This window comes from Castor canadensis, chromosome 8 (assembly GCF_047511655.1).
Source record: "Castor canadensis chromosome 8, mCasCan1.hap1v2, whole genome shotgun sequence".
In the NCBI taxonomy this organism is placed as follows: domain Eukaryota; kingdom Metazoa; phylum Chordata; class Mammalia; order Rodentia; family Castoridae; genus Castor; species Castor canadensis.
In genome coordinates this window covers 127,862,956-127,881,745 of record NC_133393.1, presented here as the reverse complement: position 1 = coordinate 127,881,745, position 18,790 = coordinate 127,862,956, and the positions used below count along the sequence as shown (strand labels likewise).

Here is an 18,790-nt window from a genome sequence, read left to right as displayed (position 1 = left end):
CCCAGAATTGCTGATAATGACTAAAAGCTAGAAGAGGCAAGAAGGAAAATTTCTTAGAATTTTTGGAGAGAGAATGTTTATGCTAACGCCTTGATTTCAAACTTCTAGCCTTCAGAAGTGAGCCCAGATATTCTTAATTTTAATTTCTTGGTGGTGGAGTACTGGAAGTTAAGCTCAGAGAGCCACACACCCCCAGACTTTTTTTACTTTGGTCATTTTGCCCAGCTATTGGATATGGTCTCACTTTTTGTGGAAGCTGGCCTCAAACCCAATCCTCCCTATCGCCACCTCCTGAGTAACCGTGATTACGAGTGTTGAGTCACCTCACGCAGCCTAAACTCTTTTTTTATTAGCATATAATTGTTGGGGGGGGAATACATTGTGACACTTACATATGTGCATAGAATATATCTTAATTAGATTTACCCCCTCCATTGTTCGCCCTCATTCTCTTTCCCCCTTCTTAGAACACTTCAGCCGGTTTCATTATTCTATGTTCATACATGAATACACAGTACATTCACCATATCTGCCCTTCTTCACCCTTTCTTTACACCTTCCCCCTTCCACTGCTACCCATTCCCAGTTAGGTCCTATTTTGCCTTCCTGTCCTTCATTTCTTTAAGTGTATATTGAGATTTCTCATTAGGCTGATTTTTAGGCTATCTTATTTGACTATCTTGCACTATTACCTCAACTCTATTTTCTAGAGAAAATTTTGAAGCCAGATTTCTACCTAAAATAACATGTTTTACATATGCTTGTATTTTGTTTGGTTTCTTAGTAGTTCCTACCTATAAGGTTGTCCTTAGATCTTTTTAGAATTAATAAAGAAATTACAGATTTGTACCACCTTGGAATAAAATATTTTTAACTTTTCAAGTTTTACAAATCTTATTTTTAGGAGAAAGCATAAAATCGTATTTGGCTGTAAAATCATGAACGAAAATAATGTTGCAGCCTATTTAGTGAAAACAAACATGAATTGTGTGAATGGATTGGGAAGTTGAGGAATACTGGTTCTAGATCTAGTTTTGCCTTTTACTAGCTGAAAGTCTGAGCTTTTTTCTTTAATTACAAAGATGATCACATTTGCACACAATACTGTTCTGATGATTTTATAATGACATGATTTTTGTGACAACGCTATGAAAATAAAAGCTTTACAATACATTAAGGCAACTGAGCTTTAATTTTAAACCGTAAAAATTGATTTTATTTTTAATTATTTAATTTATAAATGTTGGGTAAAAGCAGGAAGAGAAAATGGAATTAAAATTAAGTCCCACTTTGTAAGCACCACCTGTAAACTTATATGTCTTACTTAATTTGGGGGTCATAAGTGGTCCTGTTTTACAGTTGCTAAAGCCAAGGTCACACAGTTTGGTAACTTGCCAGGAGTTAACATAGCTAGTAACTAGCAGAGCTAGATTGGAACCCATTCATTCTTACCCCAGGTTCCTTTTTACCTTACCGTTCTGTGTCTTTCTTTGAAATGTGATATGACTATAGACAGACATTTTCTATATCATTTTATTTTAGAATGTTGCATTCTTTTTTACTTTATTAGTGAAACTTCCATAGGAAACAAGGTGATGCTGGCTTCTATCCCTTTTTCTTTTACAGCCACCAGAGAAAGAGGGTGGATTACCTCGTCATGTTGGTAATAAAACTGAATGTGCCTTGTTGGGATTTCTTTTGGATTTAAAACGAGATTATCAGGATGTTAGAAATGAAATACCAGAAGAAGCATTGTACAAAGTCTACACCTTCAATTCTGTTCGGAAATCTATGAGCACTGTCCTGAAAAATTCAGATGGAAGTTACCGAATATTCAGCAAGGGTGCCTCTGAAATAATACTGAAAAAGTAAGAGCAAAATGCTTAGATGAGTAAATTCCTGACAGTCCTTGCTCTATGGAATGCCTTCTTTCTTTTGTGGTTATTATTTAATTTTGTGAGCATCACATTTGATAGGATGTCAGAGCTTGCTTTTTAGCATATTTATGTTACCCAGAGATTTGCCCATTGTGTTTTGCCATTTTCACACTCAAGCTTCTCTTATTTCTTAGTGTTTTGCTATAGGGAAAAAAAACCCCACTATATTCAATGTGGTGAATTCAGTGAAGTAAACTTTGATATTTGATTTTAGACATGGCTTTTGTATTGTTTTATAGTATCTTGAAAATTCCCTCTTTAGATCAAAATGAGGTTTACCATATTTCTTCTATTGCAGTGTCACATTTAATTTTCTTCTATCATTTTATATAGTAATCTTGGTTTCTTACAGTCCTTTTACAGACCTGTAGCTTTGATTTTGACATTCCATTTTATATATAATTTCACTATTGTTTATCTGTTATTACAGATGTGGAAACTATTTTTATTTAATTCCAGTAGAGAACTGTTAAAAAATTTAGGCAGTTTTGGAAAATTAGAATTCATTTGTATGTGGGCTATAATCTAGTGTTACCTTAATAAACACTTGAAAGATTGTAATCTTTTACAGGATTACAAGGCACATGTACAAATAAATAACAGAAAAAGCAGCATATGGTAAATGGAGAGTTTTAAGATGAGAAATGCAGTATTTAAGAGGGTTTTTCGTATGGAGTGAGATGTCAAGTGTGAAGGAATCCACAACAGTGGAAAGGAGATGAGAATATGCATGTTACTTTGGGGAACTATCTAATTGTATAGTTCAGATTAATGGTGATGGCTTCTGTAGCAACACAGTCCACATAGAGCTTTCTTCTTGTACAGTGCACTTGGTTATCCGATCTTAATGTGAAAGGTTAAAAAAGCTATCTCATCCCTGGCTTGCTTGGTAAGAGATTAATGATTAAGGAGAGGTGGGTTTTTTTTGTTTGTTTGTTTAGCCAAAAACCAGTCAGACTTTGACTTTTCCTCTGCAACTAGTAGCTTTGTGATCTGGGGCAGATTATTCCTTTACCTTCCATTGTCCTTCATTGGAAAATGGGATAATGACCACCAACTCTATGACAGTTAAACAAAGTAATACATATAAAATACCAGCATGTATAGTTAAGTATATAGGGACTCCACAGTAATATTTGCATTTTACTGTAGAGACTTAAATGTTAGACTGAAAAATAAAAATTAAATAGCCTAGGGAATGCAGCTGAAGTTATTTTCATCAGGTAGTGGAGTCATCAGAGTTGTTACTGAAAATAATTCTTGCATCAGGGAATAAAATGGATTGGGGAGCAAGGGTTGGCTGGAGCCAGATAACTGTGAAATGGTTTTTGCTATTACAGTAGCTTTAGCTAGGAAGTATGCATTAAAAGAAAGAAGTAGTGTGAAAGAGAAAGTAGACATACTCAGAAGAAAGGTATATAGGACTTAGGAGCAAATATTACCTAGGCAATGAAGTAAATAAGTATTGATGAGAAATTTTAGACTTACCAAAGCAATTAGGATCATGTTGATGCCTAGTACACTGGCAATGAGTAGACAACTTGTAGTCTTCTGTGCATTAAAGTTAAGGTATTGACATAACATCTGTGTGGCACTCTGCAACAGTGATGCTTTAGAAAACAAAACAGAAGATGTAGATTTGGGAAGTACTTTCATGGAAGCAGGAGAGGGTGATATACCAAGAAAAAGGATTATGGAGAGGTATCATGATTCTTCTATATGATTAAAGAAAAGCTTGGAGTTAGTTTCTCTGAACAGTATACTATTTTGGCATTGTCTTTGTCCTGATAGAATGCTTACATTAACATTAAGATTTTTTTTCTTTTATGATTAAAACAATTGGTGACGAAACAACCTCTCAGGTAAGGGACTGATTGAATTTGGTCCTTTTCTTTAAAAGAAGGAAATAGTTTTGTATTAAATAAAATTAACATCCAAAGCCTGGCAAGGTGGCATGCGCCTGGATCTCAGCTACGTGGGAGGCATAGGTAGGAGCATCACAGTTTGATTGCTGGCTCCAGACAAAAAATACAAGACCAAGACCCTATGTGAAAACTAACTAAAGCAAAAAAAGGGCTGGGGGTATGGTCCAAGTGTTAGAGTACCTGCCTAGTCTAGCCAGCAGGAGGCCTTGAGTTCAAACCCCAGTACCACCAAAAAAATAAATGTCTAATTCTGTGTCAAAATGGCCAAGTATGTATGTAGTTTATTCTCTTTTGCCACTCGGCCCTCTTTGTGAAAATTTCTAAAAGTAGCTTGTCCAAAAGAGAAATTTAGAGAATATCTATAATAACTGATAAGAGAACTATTCATTGAGAACCATACAAGTTGGAACTGTCTGTTTTGTAAAGGGGAGAGAGAAAAGCGAATGTGATTTAAGTCTGTAAAAATGGAACATATATAATTCTTTAAATTCCAGATACCCGATCCCATAATTTCTGTCCCTTCCAGTTCACTTAAATGGAATTAACCATTATTTTTTTAATTACTGATATTTGGATTCAACATTTCCTTTTAGGTGTTTCAAAATCTTGAGTGCTAATGGTGAGGCAAAAGTATTCAGACCAAGGGACCGTGATGATATTGTAAAAACTGTGATTGAACCGATGGCATCAGAAGGCCTGAGAACCATATGTCTTGCATTCAGAGATTTTCCAGCAGGAGAACCAGAACCAGAGTGGGATAATGAAAATGATATTGTCACCGGCCTTACATGCATTGCTGTTGTGGGGATTGAAGATCCTGTGAGACCTGAGGTGGTGAAACATTCTGTGTTCTGCATGTGCAGAATCTCTTTAACTATAAAGGATCTAGGCATTAACTATAACACTGTTCTAGTAAAATTCTTGATGTTTGCTATTTTATTGTTTTTCTGTATAAACCCAGGATGAGTGAAATGGTAGTTATTATGATGCATATGAACTTTTTTATGGTATTTAATTAGACAGCTTGCCTCTGGGATCCTGTGTGTTTACAACATCATGAGGTAGCACAATGCCTTGAACTGGGTATGTTTTTCAGTTGATAATTAAAACAGATGCCATTAAATGATTTGTTTTCAGCCTTTTAGATAGCACTGTCCAGTAGAGTTTTCTACAATGAGAGAAATGTTCTATATTTTGCTTAGTATAGTAGCCGCTGATCACATATGACAGCTGAGCTCTTGAGTTTAGCTAGTACAACTGGAAAACTGAATTTTTAATTTTATTTAAATTCAACATGGCTACCATGTTGGATAACTTGCAGTTCTTTGCTTTGCTTTTTTCTCTTTCTATCATTTTTTGTATGTTTTTTTGTTTTTAAGTTTATGGAACAACAACTGTGTGCCAGGTACTATTCTATTCTAGGTACTAGAGATACAGAGTTTAGAGATCTGGTCTCTGGCCTCAAAGAAGTCGCTGTCTTGGGTGAAAATGGATAAACACATTCTGACCTAAGTAAGAAGTTAGTGCATTGCTGCTTATATACAAAACATGTTATAGGAGCAAAAAACATGAGGTTTCAACCTTGTCTAAAAGGATTAGCATCTTTTCGTTGAACTCTGTACCAGATACTATGCCAGGTGCCTTACACATATTCATACAGTGTTCAACTCTATGAGGTGTATTACTCTCATGTCACAGATTTAAAAAATTGAGATGTATAGAACTCTAGACAGTAAACTAGTATGTTCAAAGCCCAGTTCTGTCTAAAACACATGCTTAAAAGACCACTGAGCTATATTACCTACTAGAAAAATCAACTAAAACTTTCTAAAGGTTATTTGCCTGTTTTGAGTCTTAAAGGATCAGGAGATAGTAGCTAAACCAAGGGACAAGGGGAGAGTGTTTGAGTGCAATAAGTACATTCCGAGCAAAGCAGCACAAGAAAAAGCACAAACACAAAAATTGTCCAAAGACCATATCAACTAACTGATTCAGGCCTTAATATGTAGTGTCAGGCACTGTTCTGGGAAGTAGAAATACTGCAGTGAGCAAAGGAGTCCTGAAATTTGTATTATGGAAGAAAAAGATAAACCAAATAGGTAGAATGATAGATAAGTGGGGGAAAATGCTATGAGGAATATAACTAGTTCCTTCTCTTAGGCCTTACATTTTGAATGCCATAGGGGGGAAGTGTGTACTGTAAGGGCAGTAGTGGGAATGAGAAATTAAATAAGACATCGTATAGTAAGGGCTGTAAAGGATATGTACAGGGTGATGAAATAAGGTTATTGAGGGGGAGCCCACATTAAGAACTTGAGTTGAGATATGATGGCTCACAATGAGCCAAACATATAAATAGCTGTGAGAAAAGCATTCTAGACAAACAGCAAAAAATGCGGGGCCTGAAGGTGAGAAAAAAGTATTGAGCTATTTTAAAGATAGAAAGGAGGCCAGTGTGGCTATAAGTGTAAAGAAACATAAGATGATCTTCAGCCTTACTAAGGCCTCTGAATTTTATTCTAAAATTTGGGTTGGAAATAGCATTATTTATGTGTTAAAAATACCATTTTGAGTACTGTGTAAGAAAGGGATTAGAAAGAAAATGAAGTAGGAGCAGGGAAGCCAATAAGATTATTGCCGTCCTCCCAGGCAATACATATTCATGACTTAGACTACAGTTGTGGCAAGGAAGACGAAAGAAAGGGATGATGTCAAAATAAATGGAGGTAAATTAATAGGAATAAGAATGCTGGTTTGGGTATACTGTTTTTTATATTGTTGAGGTGATTGAAACATCAATCGTATCTCAGGTAGACATTTAAACATAGGAGACATAAAGAAATCTAGGCAGAGAAATTACCAGTGAGATCAAGGAGATGCCAGGGAAGAAGGCATGAAGCTGAGGTATCACTACAATTAGAAGTCTCATAAAGAAAGCCACTAAAAACTTGCATAACTTGGTGGATAATGGAAGATATTACCGGCATCATAGAGAATCACAAGAAACCACATGTTACCAGATCAAGAAATCTTTGGGTTTTAGAGTTGCAAATGCTTATGAAATATCCAGCTGGATAATGTTTACTAACCTTTGTTCCCAGAAAAACCAAAGTTTTATGCATTGATTTATAGCTTAAACCCTACCTAATAAAATATTAACTCAGGATGTCTAGTATGTTGTCTTTTGGAAAACCTGTTCACCTGTTACCAGGCTCTTGACATTTTGGTTGATGTAGAGTTTTATCTCTCTCTTCAACATGTAAGTGGCACTTTATTTCTTGCAATATCACAAGATAAAGTGAGTACTTTTATACCACAACAAAACAATTTAATATGAAACAGCTTTCTTTTAGTGGATCTTCTGAAATGTGTGGTTCTGGTATAGGGAATCTTGATTAATTGGATATCTAGAACAAACACAGTTTTATTACATATGCATAGGAACTTGAACAAGAGACTTAGCCTTGCTTTAGTTCCTTATCTGTAAAATTGGTGGTAGTTTGTGAATCTTAAATAGAAGTATTTGGTGATTAAACTGGTCACCAGTGCCTCATGTCTGTAATCCTAGCTACTTGGCTGAGATCAGGAGGATATCTTAGTTTGAGGCCAGCTGGACAAATAATGCCCAAGACCCCATCTCCAAAATAACCAGAGTAAAATGGACTGGAGGATTGACTCAAGTGGTAGAGCACTTGCTTTGCAAGCTGTAAGCTCTGAGTTCAAACCCCAATCTCACCAAAAAAAAAAAAAAGTACTTGGAGGTTAATTAGGTACTCAATAAAAAGTTTCCCACTTTTAAACAACTTTATTGAGATATAATTTGCATATTATACAATCCCCCCCATTTAAAGTGGATAGTCCAGTCATTCTTGTACACCCATCACTGCAATCATGTTTTATAGAACATTTTCATCACCTAAGAAATTCCATAACTACTACTATTATTTTCCATTTCTCCCCTGCTCTTCACTCCAGGCAGATACTTGTCTATTTTTTATTTCTGTATATATATATATATGTGTATACACATACACATATATATTCCTCTTATTTCATTATAGCTAAGTACCCATTGACCAATATCTCCCCATTCCCCCTAACTCCTAACTTCCCTAACCACCATTCTACTCTGTCCTTAAATACTATTTGCCACATGGTTTTAACACAAGACTGTTTTCTCCTTCTTATTCATTTTTCCCTATAACAGTGATTCTAGAATACTTTCCAGTCATCGACTACTTAGATACCTTTTGTGTTATCAGGAAATACATTACGTTTAAGTAGTTGACTAGTGTTTTCAAACTCAAATACTAATTTTTTAAAAATACAGTCTGGGCATCTGGGTCCTTTAGCACTCCATTCCATCACTAGGACTTAACACAGAGTGGCCTTCAGTAAACATTAGTTTGGATGAATGTATATGTCTCCCTCCAGTGATTTGAATGATTAAGAGCTAATGAAGCAGCTGAGGGAAATACTTAACAATGTAAATCTTTAAACTTAGACAAATATTTAAGTTGTAATTAAACTACATATATGTTTTGATATTGTACCCATGGTACCTTGTCTAAAATTGTGCCCTATTCTTGGAAAATACCTCTTGTGATGACTATTTCACCAAAGATACAGCATTCTCTCTACCTTTGGGTGTCTGTGTGTAAATTTTTAAATATGGAGAGATTACACACAAATCAGTTTCTGCTTTCTTTTGAAATCTTAAGTTCTGTTAACACTGAACTCACAGTCCACCATGACAAAGATAAGCTAGAGCTGAGCAGCTCTGATTAGGTACTTATCTTGGGTTTGTCTTCTTCATTAGGTTTTCCTCATTTATGTTACCTGCATGGTCCTATAGCCATTTGAATTTGCATCTCTGATCAAGTAGAATCAATATGGATTATTTTCTGGTTAGAGAGGAGCAGAAAAGGATTTTCTAGCTAAAAGGATACAGCAGTAGAGGCACATAAATACGTGGACTATGCATTAGTCAACGTGTATGAGAAAGAAAAGTTTTAGATAAATCTAGAAATTATTCTGAGGCCAAATTGTTACACTCTCTTGTACTGAGAACTTCTTGGTTTATGAGTGAGAAATCATTGTGTATTTTTAACAAAGTGTGTTGGTATGTTAGAAAAAGAACTCTACCATTAAGTATATTTTTAAAAAAGAAACACTATAAAGGCAGGGATACCAATTTAAAAAGCCGTTGTGAGTCTATGGCCATACTACCCTGAATATACCCGGTCTCATTCAAAAAGCCATTGCTGTGAATACCAGGGACATGATGTAGGGGAGGTTTCAGATAGAAACCTCATTGGTCCTTAGGATGTGTAGTAGAAGGAAAATGAAAAAATGAGGTACACATGACTTTTAAGTTTTTGTTATATAATCACATTTAGAAAAGCATAGTGTCCTTTATAGACACCCAGATTCTGATAGCCACTCTTCAGGTAGAAGTGTGAATTCAGCTCTGAATGAGATGAGGGAAGGATATAGACTTGAAAATCATAAGTAGGGAGTAGGTAAAGAGGGGAGGAAAAAATGAGACACCAGCATTTTACTCAGTTGTGATTTGGGCAGTAAAACTACAAAAAGCTAGAAAACTAACCAGAAAATAATTGCCTAATGGTTACCAGTGGGGAAAGGTGCTTTTAAAAGTAAATAAGTAGTGCAAACAAATTTTGAGATCTCAGCTAAAAATGAAGCCTGTACTAAGACAGTGACAGTGGAATAGAAAAGAAGAGATTACTGGAAATAATTGAAGAACTATTATCGTTAAAAAATGTGAGTTGAAGTAGTGCAGGTTTGTTCACTGGGATGCATACAAATACTGATTTTCTATTGTAATCTGATTTTTTTATGTAAACCAGGTACCAGATGCAATAAAGAAATGTCAGAGGGCTGGAATTACTGTGCGAATGGTCACTGGTGATAATATTAATACTGCTCGGGCTATTGCTACCAAATGTGGTATTTTACATCCTGGGGAAGATTTCCTTTGCCTAGAAGGCAAAGATTTTAACAGAAGAATACGAAATGAGAAAGGAGAGGTAAGGATTTTTCATTCGGCAAATATATATTGAATGTGCACTTATATATTAGGCACCATGAATAAATACTTGTTCAACCTTAAGCAAAAACTAGCTTTTTAGGAGATAAAAAGAACTAATGATAAAGAAATTGGTCCTAATGAGAGTGAGCATGTCTTGGAAAAATGCTTTATAGGAGTAGTTCATACATGCACGATGGGCTTGGAAAGGCTGTTGTGGAACACATTGTAGGTTCACAAAGTCTCAGAACTTTTCATGCCAAGGAAGTTCCATTTTCATAGACATTTGGGGGATTTTTAAAATTTAATCTTAAAATGATGTATAAAACAGTGTCTTTCAAACTCAAGCATGCATGAGATCACCTGGAGAGCTTATTAAAACAAGATTGCTGCTGGGCATGGTAGCACACATTTGTAATCCCAGCACTTGTGAGGCTGAAGCAAGATCACAAGTTTGAGACCAGCCTAGGCTACATGGCTAGACATTGTCTCAAAAAAAAAAAAAAAACTGAATATTGCTGGGCCCCACCCAAGAGTATTTGTTTACAAGGTAGACCCAGCCAGGTCCAAGAATTTGCATTTCTAACAGTTTCCAGGAGTTTCTAATTCTATTACTCTGTTAACCATACTTAAAAGAACCACTAATAAAAATGGTAAATAACTCATTTTGAATTACGGAACTAGGTTTAGGCTCATTTTAACTTTGATAAAAAAAAATTTATAGATTGAGCAAGAGCGGATAGACAAGATTTGGCCAAAGCTTCGAGTACTTGCAAGATCATCTCCTACTGACAAACATACACTAGTAAAAGGTGAGTACATTTTAGTTATTTCACAATTTCTTAATATAGAAAGTGTTCTGCTTCCTAAAATCATAATAGATACTGAATACGAGATTGAGTCATGGATCTCTTTTCCAATAAAATCTAAATGTATTTCCTTTTGATATCTTAGGTGAATGGATTTATCTAGAATGATTAAAGCAGGACTTTACTAACGTAACCTTAGTTTCTAGAACTGGTCTTTGCCCAACAAGCAGTTTCCATTTCTGTGTTAGTTCAGTTATATATTTTTAACCTTGATTCTATAAACCTGACTAATTGGTATATACAGAATCACTTTATTAATGAAAACATTTTTACAGCACAAATATTTGCTTTTATTTAAGGTATAATTGACAGCACTGTCTCAGAACAACGCCAAGTTGTGGCTGTAACTGGTGATGGTACAAATGATGGCCCAGCACTAAAGAAAGCAGATGTTGGATTTGCAATGGTAGGGCCCACTTATTCAACTTTTATATGTAATTTGCTAGCTGGGATGTTTGTTTGTTGACTAAATTACTATCAGTTTAAACAGTGTCCCTCAGAGATTAATTTAAGGGAGAATTTATAAAATTGGTTTATAAGTAATTGGTTTATGTATTACCTTTTTGTGGTGCCATGAAATCTTGCTAGAAGATGATTTCTTTGGACAGTTGTAATAATATCATACATATTTACATTCTGCTCTATAAAATGTTTACTTAAATGTCTGTCATCTCATCTGAATCTTAAAACAACCTTCTTAAGCAGGACACAGGCTTACGATAGTGGTATGTATTTAAATTTAAAATACAATTGAGAATCTTCTACTCAACCAAATATGAATTTTAAAGAGTAATTGAGCCAGGCACCAGTGGTTCATGCCTATATTCTAAGCTACTTGGGAGGAGAATCGAGGTGCAAGGACAGCCCAGAGAACAAGTTCACAAGACCCCATCACAGCCAAAAGCTGGGGTACAGTTGTGGACGTTGTCATCCCAAGCCATGGAGAAGATGGCAGTTCCAGGCCAGCCTGGGCAAAAAATTTTGTGGTCCCCCATCTCAGTGGAAAAAAGTTGCTCATGATGGTGGCACTCAACAGTCATCCCCAGTGACAGCAGGAAGCCTAAAAAAGGAGGATAGTAGTTCATGCTGGCCTGGGCAACAAGTGAGACCATATCTCCAGAATAACCAGAGCAAAAAGGAGCTGGAGGTGATGCTCAAGCAGTAGAGCACCTGCCTAGCAAGCACAAAGCCCTGAATTCAGTTTCCAGTACCTCCAAAACATAATAAGTAATTGAGTGTCATCATTTCATATAGAGATACAATCCTTTTGATTGGGAAAAAAAAATCTTGTTTTCCCCCAAATCCTCAATTTTCTTTTTCTTGGAAAATACTGGTCCATAATTAAAATTATCAATTCCAAAACTCATGTTTTGCATTTCTGGAAAACTTTGTGTTTAACAGCAAAATTTGTTGAGTCCAGAGATCCTCACTCTACCCCTCACCAATTTATAGACAGTTGCATTGGAATTACTTTCGAAGACTTGTAAAGAGTAGCTAACAAGGGACAAGGAATAATTAAGTGCTATGCCTTGTACTCACTTCAGGAACATGGGGTTACTAACTGCTGTAGTACTTCATTTAATTTTCTTACTGCTACTTTTCATCCAACAGCTGACTAGGAAAACAGTTATGTAGAATGCATTTTGAGGAAAAAAGCTTTCTTCCTATACTGTGGTGTAAGACAGATACTGGGAGCTTTAAGTAAATACAAGCAAATAAAGCAGTGCAATCAAAAGTGTAGTACATGGGTTGTGTCATTTGTTTTTTTTTTTTTTTTAAGCTCTGGAGTTGACGCTCAAGCAGTAGAGCACCAGTTTCACCACCTTTTAAAATAGCTCATCAAAAATCTGAATTTATTTCAAAAACAGAGAGACTAAGTACTCAGTGGCTTGGACTTGAAACCACTCTTGCTGAAGCCTATAACTTATAATGCAGTAAAAGCAAGTTTGGAGACACACACACATGTATGTAGCATACAACTCTAAGAAACTAAAAAAAAGGTTTATCCTTTTTTGATCAAAAGTTTCCCAAACTTGTTTGACTAATGAACTAGTTTTGTTTGGATACTGATTAGCAGTACTGGGGTTTGAACTCAGGAGCTTCAAACTTGCTAAGAGGGCACTCTGCCACTTGAGCCAGAACCCCAACCCCAAGTCCATTTTCTTTTTCTTTTTTGGTACTGGAGTTTGAACTCAAGACTTTGTCCTTGCTGGACCTGTGCCCGAACTCTTGAGTCATGCCTCCATCCCTCCATCTTCTTTTATTAAGCATTTTAATCTGTTGCTATAGCTGTAGTTCATTCATTTCTGTTAATCCACAGTGTTAATCTATCCCATTCTACTGCTGACGATGTTGTTACTAGTTTGAGGCTTCTAAATGCTTCAGCGTCTTTAAGAGATCCTCCTGTTTTCATCCTTCTAGCACTACCTGGTATTGCCAAGTCTTGAATCTTAAAGAAGTATTCTGAAGTACAGATAAAGAGGGGGACTTCTCTGCTTTCCTTACCAATAATTTAGGATTCAGTGTCCTTGGGTCTGCTGAGTTACTATGTTCACTATAATTTTGTCTGTGAATCACTATTTTTAATATACCATTTTGTTTGACATTTAGAAGGAAATTGGATAGTGCCTCTGTTTATTCCTCCATTTTTAACCTTAATTGAGCTTTATTTTCTATGCTTTATTCTTTATGTTTGATTTCTGCTAAGCCAGAAAGAATGTCTTACTCAGAATCAGCTTAATATAACTGTATTACCATCTTTTAGCATAAATTTAAGTCACTATTAACTATAATGGTAAACTTTTTGTTTATTATTTCTTGCCCTTTTGAATATATAAAGCATTTAGTCTAATTCACAGAATTTTTTTAACAGGGTATTGCTGGGACTGATGTAGCTAAAGAAGCATCTGATATTATTCTCACAGACGACAACTTTACAAGTATTGTTAAAGCAGTTATGTGGGGACGAAATGTCTATGACAGCATCTCAAAGTTCCTTCAGTTCCAGCTTACTGTTAATGTTGTGGCAGTGATTGTTGCTTTCACGGGTGCTTGTATTACTCAAGTAGGTGACGTTTGTTTACTGAAACTTATTTTAGAGCAAAAATTACATAATTGCCTTTTTAAAGTACTTGAGTATTTAAATAAAATGAAGCTTAATATTTTAGGTTAATTAAAAAAAATGTAATCTGTTCTGTTCCTTAAGTTTCTAAGCTCTCAAGGCTTCCTGAGAATTGCTGAGTCCCTGAATAGTTGTGAATGTCTATTAGGAAACGTATCTTTTCTAGGACTCACCACTTAAGGCTGTGCAGATGCTGTGGGTAAACCTCATAATGGATACGCTCGCTTCCTTGGCTCTGGCAACGGAACCACCCACTGAGTCTCTCTTGCTTCGGAAACCTTATGGTAGAAATAAGCCTCTCATCTCACGCACAATGATGAAGAATATTTTGGGTCATGCATTCTATCAGCTTGTAGTAGTTTTTACACTCTTATTTGCTGGTAAGAATTAATGTCTAATAAAGCTTCAGTTAGTTATTCATTATTTTTTCATTACTGGGGTTTGAACTCAGAGCTTTGCACTTGATAGACAGGCACTCTACCACATAAGCCATACCTCCAGTCCTTTCTGCTCTGGGTTATTTTTGAGATAGGATGTTGCTTTTTGCTGTGGCCAGCTTGGACTGTAATTTTCTTATTTATACTCACTGTCATAGCTGGAATGACAGGCACACACCACTGAGCCCAGCCTTTTCTGTTCAGACGGGATCTTGCAAACTTTTCTGCCTGGGATGGCCTGGAACCACGATCCTCCCAGTCTCAGCCTCCTGGGTTGCTGGGGTGACAGGCACATACCACCATGCCCAACTATTGGTTGAGAATGGGGGTCTCGTGAACTTTTTGCCTGACTAGCCTCAAACCCTCAATCCTCTGAATCTCCACCTCCTGCACAGCTAGGATTATAGGCATGAGCCAGCAACACCCAACCTTTGGTTCATTATTTCTACTCCAAGTTAATGTCTTCCAGTATGTTTTAGTGTTACAATTTTTTCAAGAGCCTGAGTTCTGTTCCTGACTCTTCATTTAATTTCACCTCATTGTCAGTGAGTGCTGAGTAACTTTTGGAAACATGATAGATGATGGGGGGGAAATGGTCTGGATTTTTCATCTTGGCTCTGCCACTAACCTAGATAAGTGATCTTGCACCATAGTTGGGGTGGGGGTGTTGAGGGGGGTGGCGATGTAGAAATATGCCTCTCATCTTGAGTTTCCTTATCTATAAAATGAAAGTTATACTAGGATAATACTGCTCTATACCAGATAGAGTATCTAGGTTTTATTATTGTATACGTCTTTAAAATACATTAAGTTATTTTGTATAACTATGAAATAATTTTTCATTCTTTCAGGAGAAAAATTTTTTGATATTGATAGTGGAAGAAATGCTCCTTTGCATGCCCCTCCTTCAGAGCATTATACTATTGTTTTTAATACCTTTGTGCTGATGCAACTTTTCAATGAAATAAATGCCCGGAAAATTCATGGTGAAAGAAATGTGTTCGAAGGAATCTTTAATAATGCCATCTTCTGCACGATTGTTTTAGGCACCTTTGTGGTACAGGTGGGTAACTGGAAAAGATAGTTTCAGATTTAATTATTGTACAGGAGACATTTGGTAAACAGGTACCTTGTAGCAGAAATTTGACAGCCTTGTGGTGGGGTATCTTCTATATTATTACCTTGTAATATCTGTATTTCCATGTTGATCTAAGAGGTATATTAAAAAAAATGTGGAAACTTGGTCTCTTGTTAGAAGTCAGTACCACAACTACATAGACAGTTTTATTTCTTCCAACTCTAAAACGAAAGATTGTTTTTAAAAACTAAATCAGCCAATTGCATAATCACTGATTTTCCCTAGCATCTTAATATCTTCCTTTTTACATCCCTTATTATACTAAAAAAGACATTTAAATTTTCAAAAAACAATTAAGAACACTCAAATAAGTACTATACTTTTTCACATTGATTATTTTCTTGCTTTACAAAAGAAAATTATTTCACTTTCATATCTCCAGGAAAATCCAGACTTGATTGTTCATTCTGTCTGAATGAACTGCTTATAACTAGTTGGGACTCTGTAAAAGAATACAAATAATCTTGGTATTAAAACAGTGGAATTAACAAATAAATGTAAAAAGTGGAATTTTTAACTTTTTAAAGGTTTAAAAATGCTAACTACTATTAACTATCAAAATTATTTTTTAAATTTCAACATTTGGTAGCTACTTAACTACTGTATCAAGTGTCAAACTCAGAAGAGGAGAGATGAATATTTTGTTAATTATTAAAGTTCCTGTGTACACTGTTTTAGAATGTTTAGAATAAGGAAGGAAGATAAGTACTGTATTATGAATTTCATTTACGTATGTCATTGGAGTTCACTCTCTTTATAAGGGAGAGCAGATCCACTAAATCGGCCCACATTTCATAGAACTTTGCAAATTGCTTTCTTTCTCTTACAGTTCATTCATAGATCTCTTAACATCTAAATGTTAGGAATGAATGCTGTCTGGAAGGGGAATGTATTTGTCCACTCCTTCTGCATAGCATATGGTCTCTCCCACAAGCCATACTCTTTTGTGAAAGATGTAAATTACTAAAAGAATTACACAAAATACAGGGTAATGTAGTTACATGGAGTTATATTGGAAACAGTATAAAGTTATTCTTAATCATGTGATTTTTAAAAAATTTTACTGAACATAGTTTAAACAAAGTGCATGTGTTTTAAATTTGGGGCATAGATTTTTATTTCAATTTTATTTTTCTGCTGTATTATTAATAGTAGTGGCTGTTCACCTTGAGCTTTAGTGGCTATAAATTTGGTTTATTTTAACAGTGTATGAATTTTAAAATGTAAAAGATTTAAATAAATGTCCTGTTAATTATTCCTCCAGATATTAATTGTGCAGTTTGGTGGAAAACCTTTCAGTTGTTCAGAACTTTCAGTAGAACAGTGGCTATGGTCAATATTCCTAGGAATGGGGACGCTACTCTGGGGCCAGGTAAAACTCTCCTCATTTTTTGTTAAAAGTAAAGTAATTTTTAAAAGCATTTCTACAGTGTATTTCTTTAATCACTTCTGTTATCTGCTTCTAAATAGTTACCATTTGGGTCAAGAAAGGGAATTCTCAGGGATTTTTTTAATGTAATTGCCCCAAGGTACCACTTACTGTTCATTATGCCTATTGTTTATGTTTAACTTTTAGAAAAAAATTTGCAGCAGTTATTAAAGATGGTGTATTTATAACTGGTTAGGATGCTAATCTGTATCTTTATCACCTGTTATATTTTCAGAATAAAAATTGTATAATATTTTGCTATCTAATTTAATCTGAAATGTAGCATAAGAAAAAATTTGAGCTTTACTTAGAGAACTTTCTGTAAAAATATGGTATCTGGAAAATAGGGCCACAAAATGGCATTTTAGAGTATTTGGATTGAATAGCTCTAACTGTGTGTATATAAAATACAGTACCTGAAAAATCATATTTACAATAGTCTCTTACTTGCAAATGCATACCATTGTTTTTAAAGATAAGTAGTAATGATGTACATTGTGTTGTTAAGCCCTTTATTATTACAGCAAAATTGATAGCAAGTCTATACTAACATTTGCATTAATGCAGGTTAGCATGTCCAGTATATAACTTGTGGGAAGTAATTTATTGTCATTCTGCAAGTGAAACCAAACTTTCAGTTTTTACTTAAATTTAGCTTGATCTTCATGCCTTTTTATCTTTTTCTTAATAGTAGTTCTAAGCTTTTCTTTTTGTTCATTTTAAAGATGTCTTCTTAGATATCTTTCAAGGAGGATCCCTACTTGGTTCACATTTCTTTTGATTACCATTCTGATTATTTCATAATGTTCTTTGATAGGCAGAACACAACCTCCAACTATTCTGGCTAATTTTAGGAAGAGGAAATGTAATACAGCATATATAACCATAGCAGCAGGCTTAAATTGACATTGTCTGTTGATTTTTCTACCAGTAGACACTGGCTCTACCAAGGAACACTGGCTTTGGTGGCCAGGAGACCTGGACTCTTAAGTCATTCCATGAACAAGTTGCTTCATGTATCTGAGCCAGTTTTACCTCTGTGAAATGAGATGGTTGGATTCTAAGTTCTCCAAATTATTCTGTGTCTGACTGCATGGTTTTCTTCCCCTATTAAATCCTACTTCCACAGGGAATGACCTTTAATACTTAGAATCTAATACATATCTATTGGCGTTTTTTGTATCCCTTATGTTTTCTGAGGCATTTATTATTTGGTGTCATTATCAATCAGCATTAACTTAATTTTGAATAGTTGCATGTTATAAAATATACTTAATAAAATTTTGCAGTATAAACTCAATGATTTTCTGAATTTCAGTATGCTTTTTATCATTGAATTCTTTTAGCATTAATAAAATATAAGCTTATTTTACATCCAGTAAAACTAACTGCCCTTTCATCTTACTTGAAGTAAATATAATTAATAGGAGTTTAAGTAAATACATATATATCGAAACATGATTGTACAATTTGCTATTGAAAATCTTCTGTATAACTTAAAGGAAGAATTTTTTTTATTCTGGAAGAGAAAGACCAACAGATTCTCATTGCTGCATTGGTAAAGAGAGTTGAATACTCTTGGAACTTTTAATACCTTACGTATAAAGTTGGTCAGTTTAACTGAATTTGACATAACTTCTTAAGTTCTTTTCCCTGTGTTATAGCTTATTTCAACAATTCCAACTAGCCGCTTAAAATTCCTAAAAGAAGCTGGTCATGGAACACAAAAGGAAGAAATACCTGAGGAAGAATTAGCAGAGGATGTTGAAGAGATTGATCACGCTGAGAGGGAGTTGCGGCGTGGTCAAATCTTGTGGTTTAGAGGTCTGAACAGAATCCAAACTCAGGTATGGGCCTGGTAGAGAGGTAGGAGCGATGATGGGAG

General features: G+C 35.2%; 1 protein-coding gene and 1 long non-coding RNA gene across 15 annotated transcripts in view; one reads left to right on the top strand and one right to left on the bottom strand.

Moving 5' to 3' along the window:
• Positions 1-18,790, bottom strand: part of LOC141425808 (uncharacterized) — a 149,274-nt gene that overhangs the window by 64,088 nt on the left and 66,396 nt on the right. For 10 of the 12 annotated variants that reach the window (XR_012450933.1, XR_012450931.1, XR_012450932.1 and 7 more), the window contains one exon: positions 3,426-3,547. The exons of the other annotated variants lie outside the window; for them this stretch is intronic. This is a non-coding gene — a long non-coding RNA (uncharacterized lncRNA). The remainder of the gene's footprint in view (positions 1-3,425; positions 3,548-18,790) is intronic. 12 annotated transcript variants of the gene reach the window in all.
• Positions 1-18,790, top strand: part of Atp2b1 (ATPase plasma membrane Ca2+ transporting 1) — a 113,692-nt gene that overhangs the window by 84,890 nt on the left and 10,012 nt on the right. For all 3 annotated transcript variants that reach the window (XM_020168370.2, XM_020168369.2, XM_074084092.1), the window contains exons 11-20: positions 1,627-1,868; positions 4,456-4,693; positions 9,733-9,912; positions 10,636-10,723; positions 11,080-11,186; positions 13,653-13,844; positions 14,068-14,281; positions 15,190-15,401; positions 16,741-16,848; positions 18,570-18,752. In XM_020168370.2, coding sequence (XP_020023959.1) covers positions 1,627-1,868; positions 4,456-4,693; positions 9,733-9,912; positions 10,636-10,723; positions 11,080-11,186; positions 13,653-13,844; positions 14,068-14,281; positions 15,190-15,401; positions 16,741-16,848; positions 18,570-18,752 — 1,764 coding nt within the window. The remainder of the gene's footprint in view (positions 1-1,626; positions 1,869-4,455; positions 4,694-9,732; positions 9,913-10,635; positions 10,724-11,079; positions 11,187-13,652; positions 13,845-14,067; positions 14,282-15,189; positions 15,402-16,740; positions 16,849-18,569; positions 18,753-18,790) is intronic.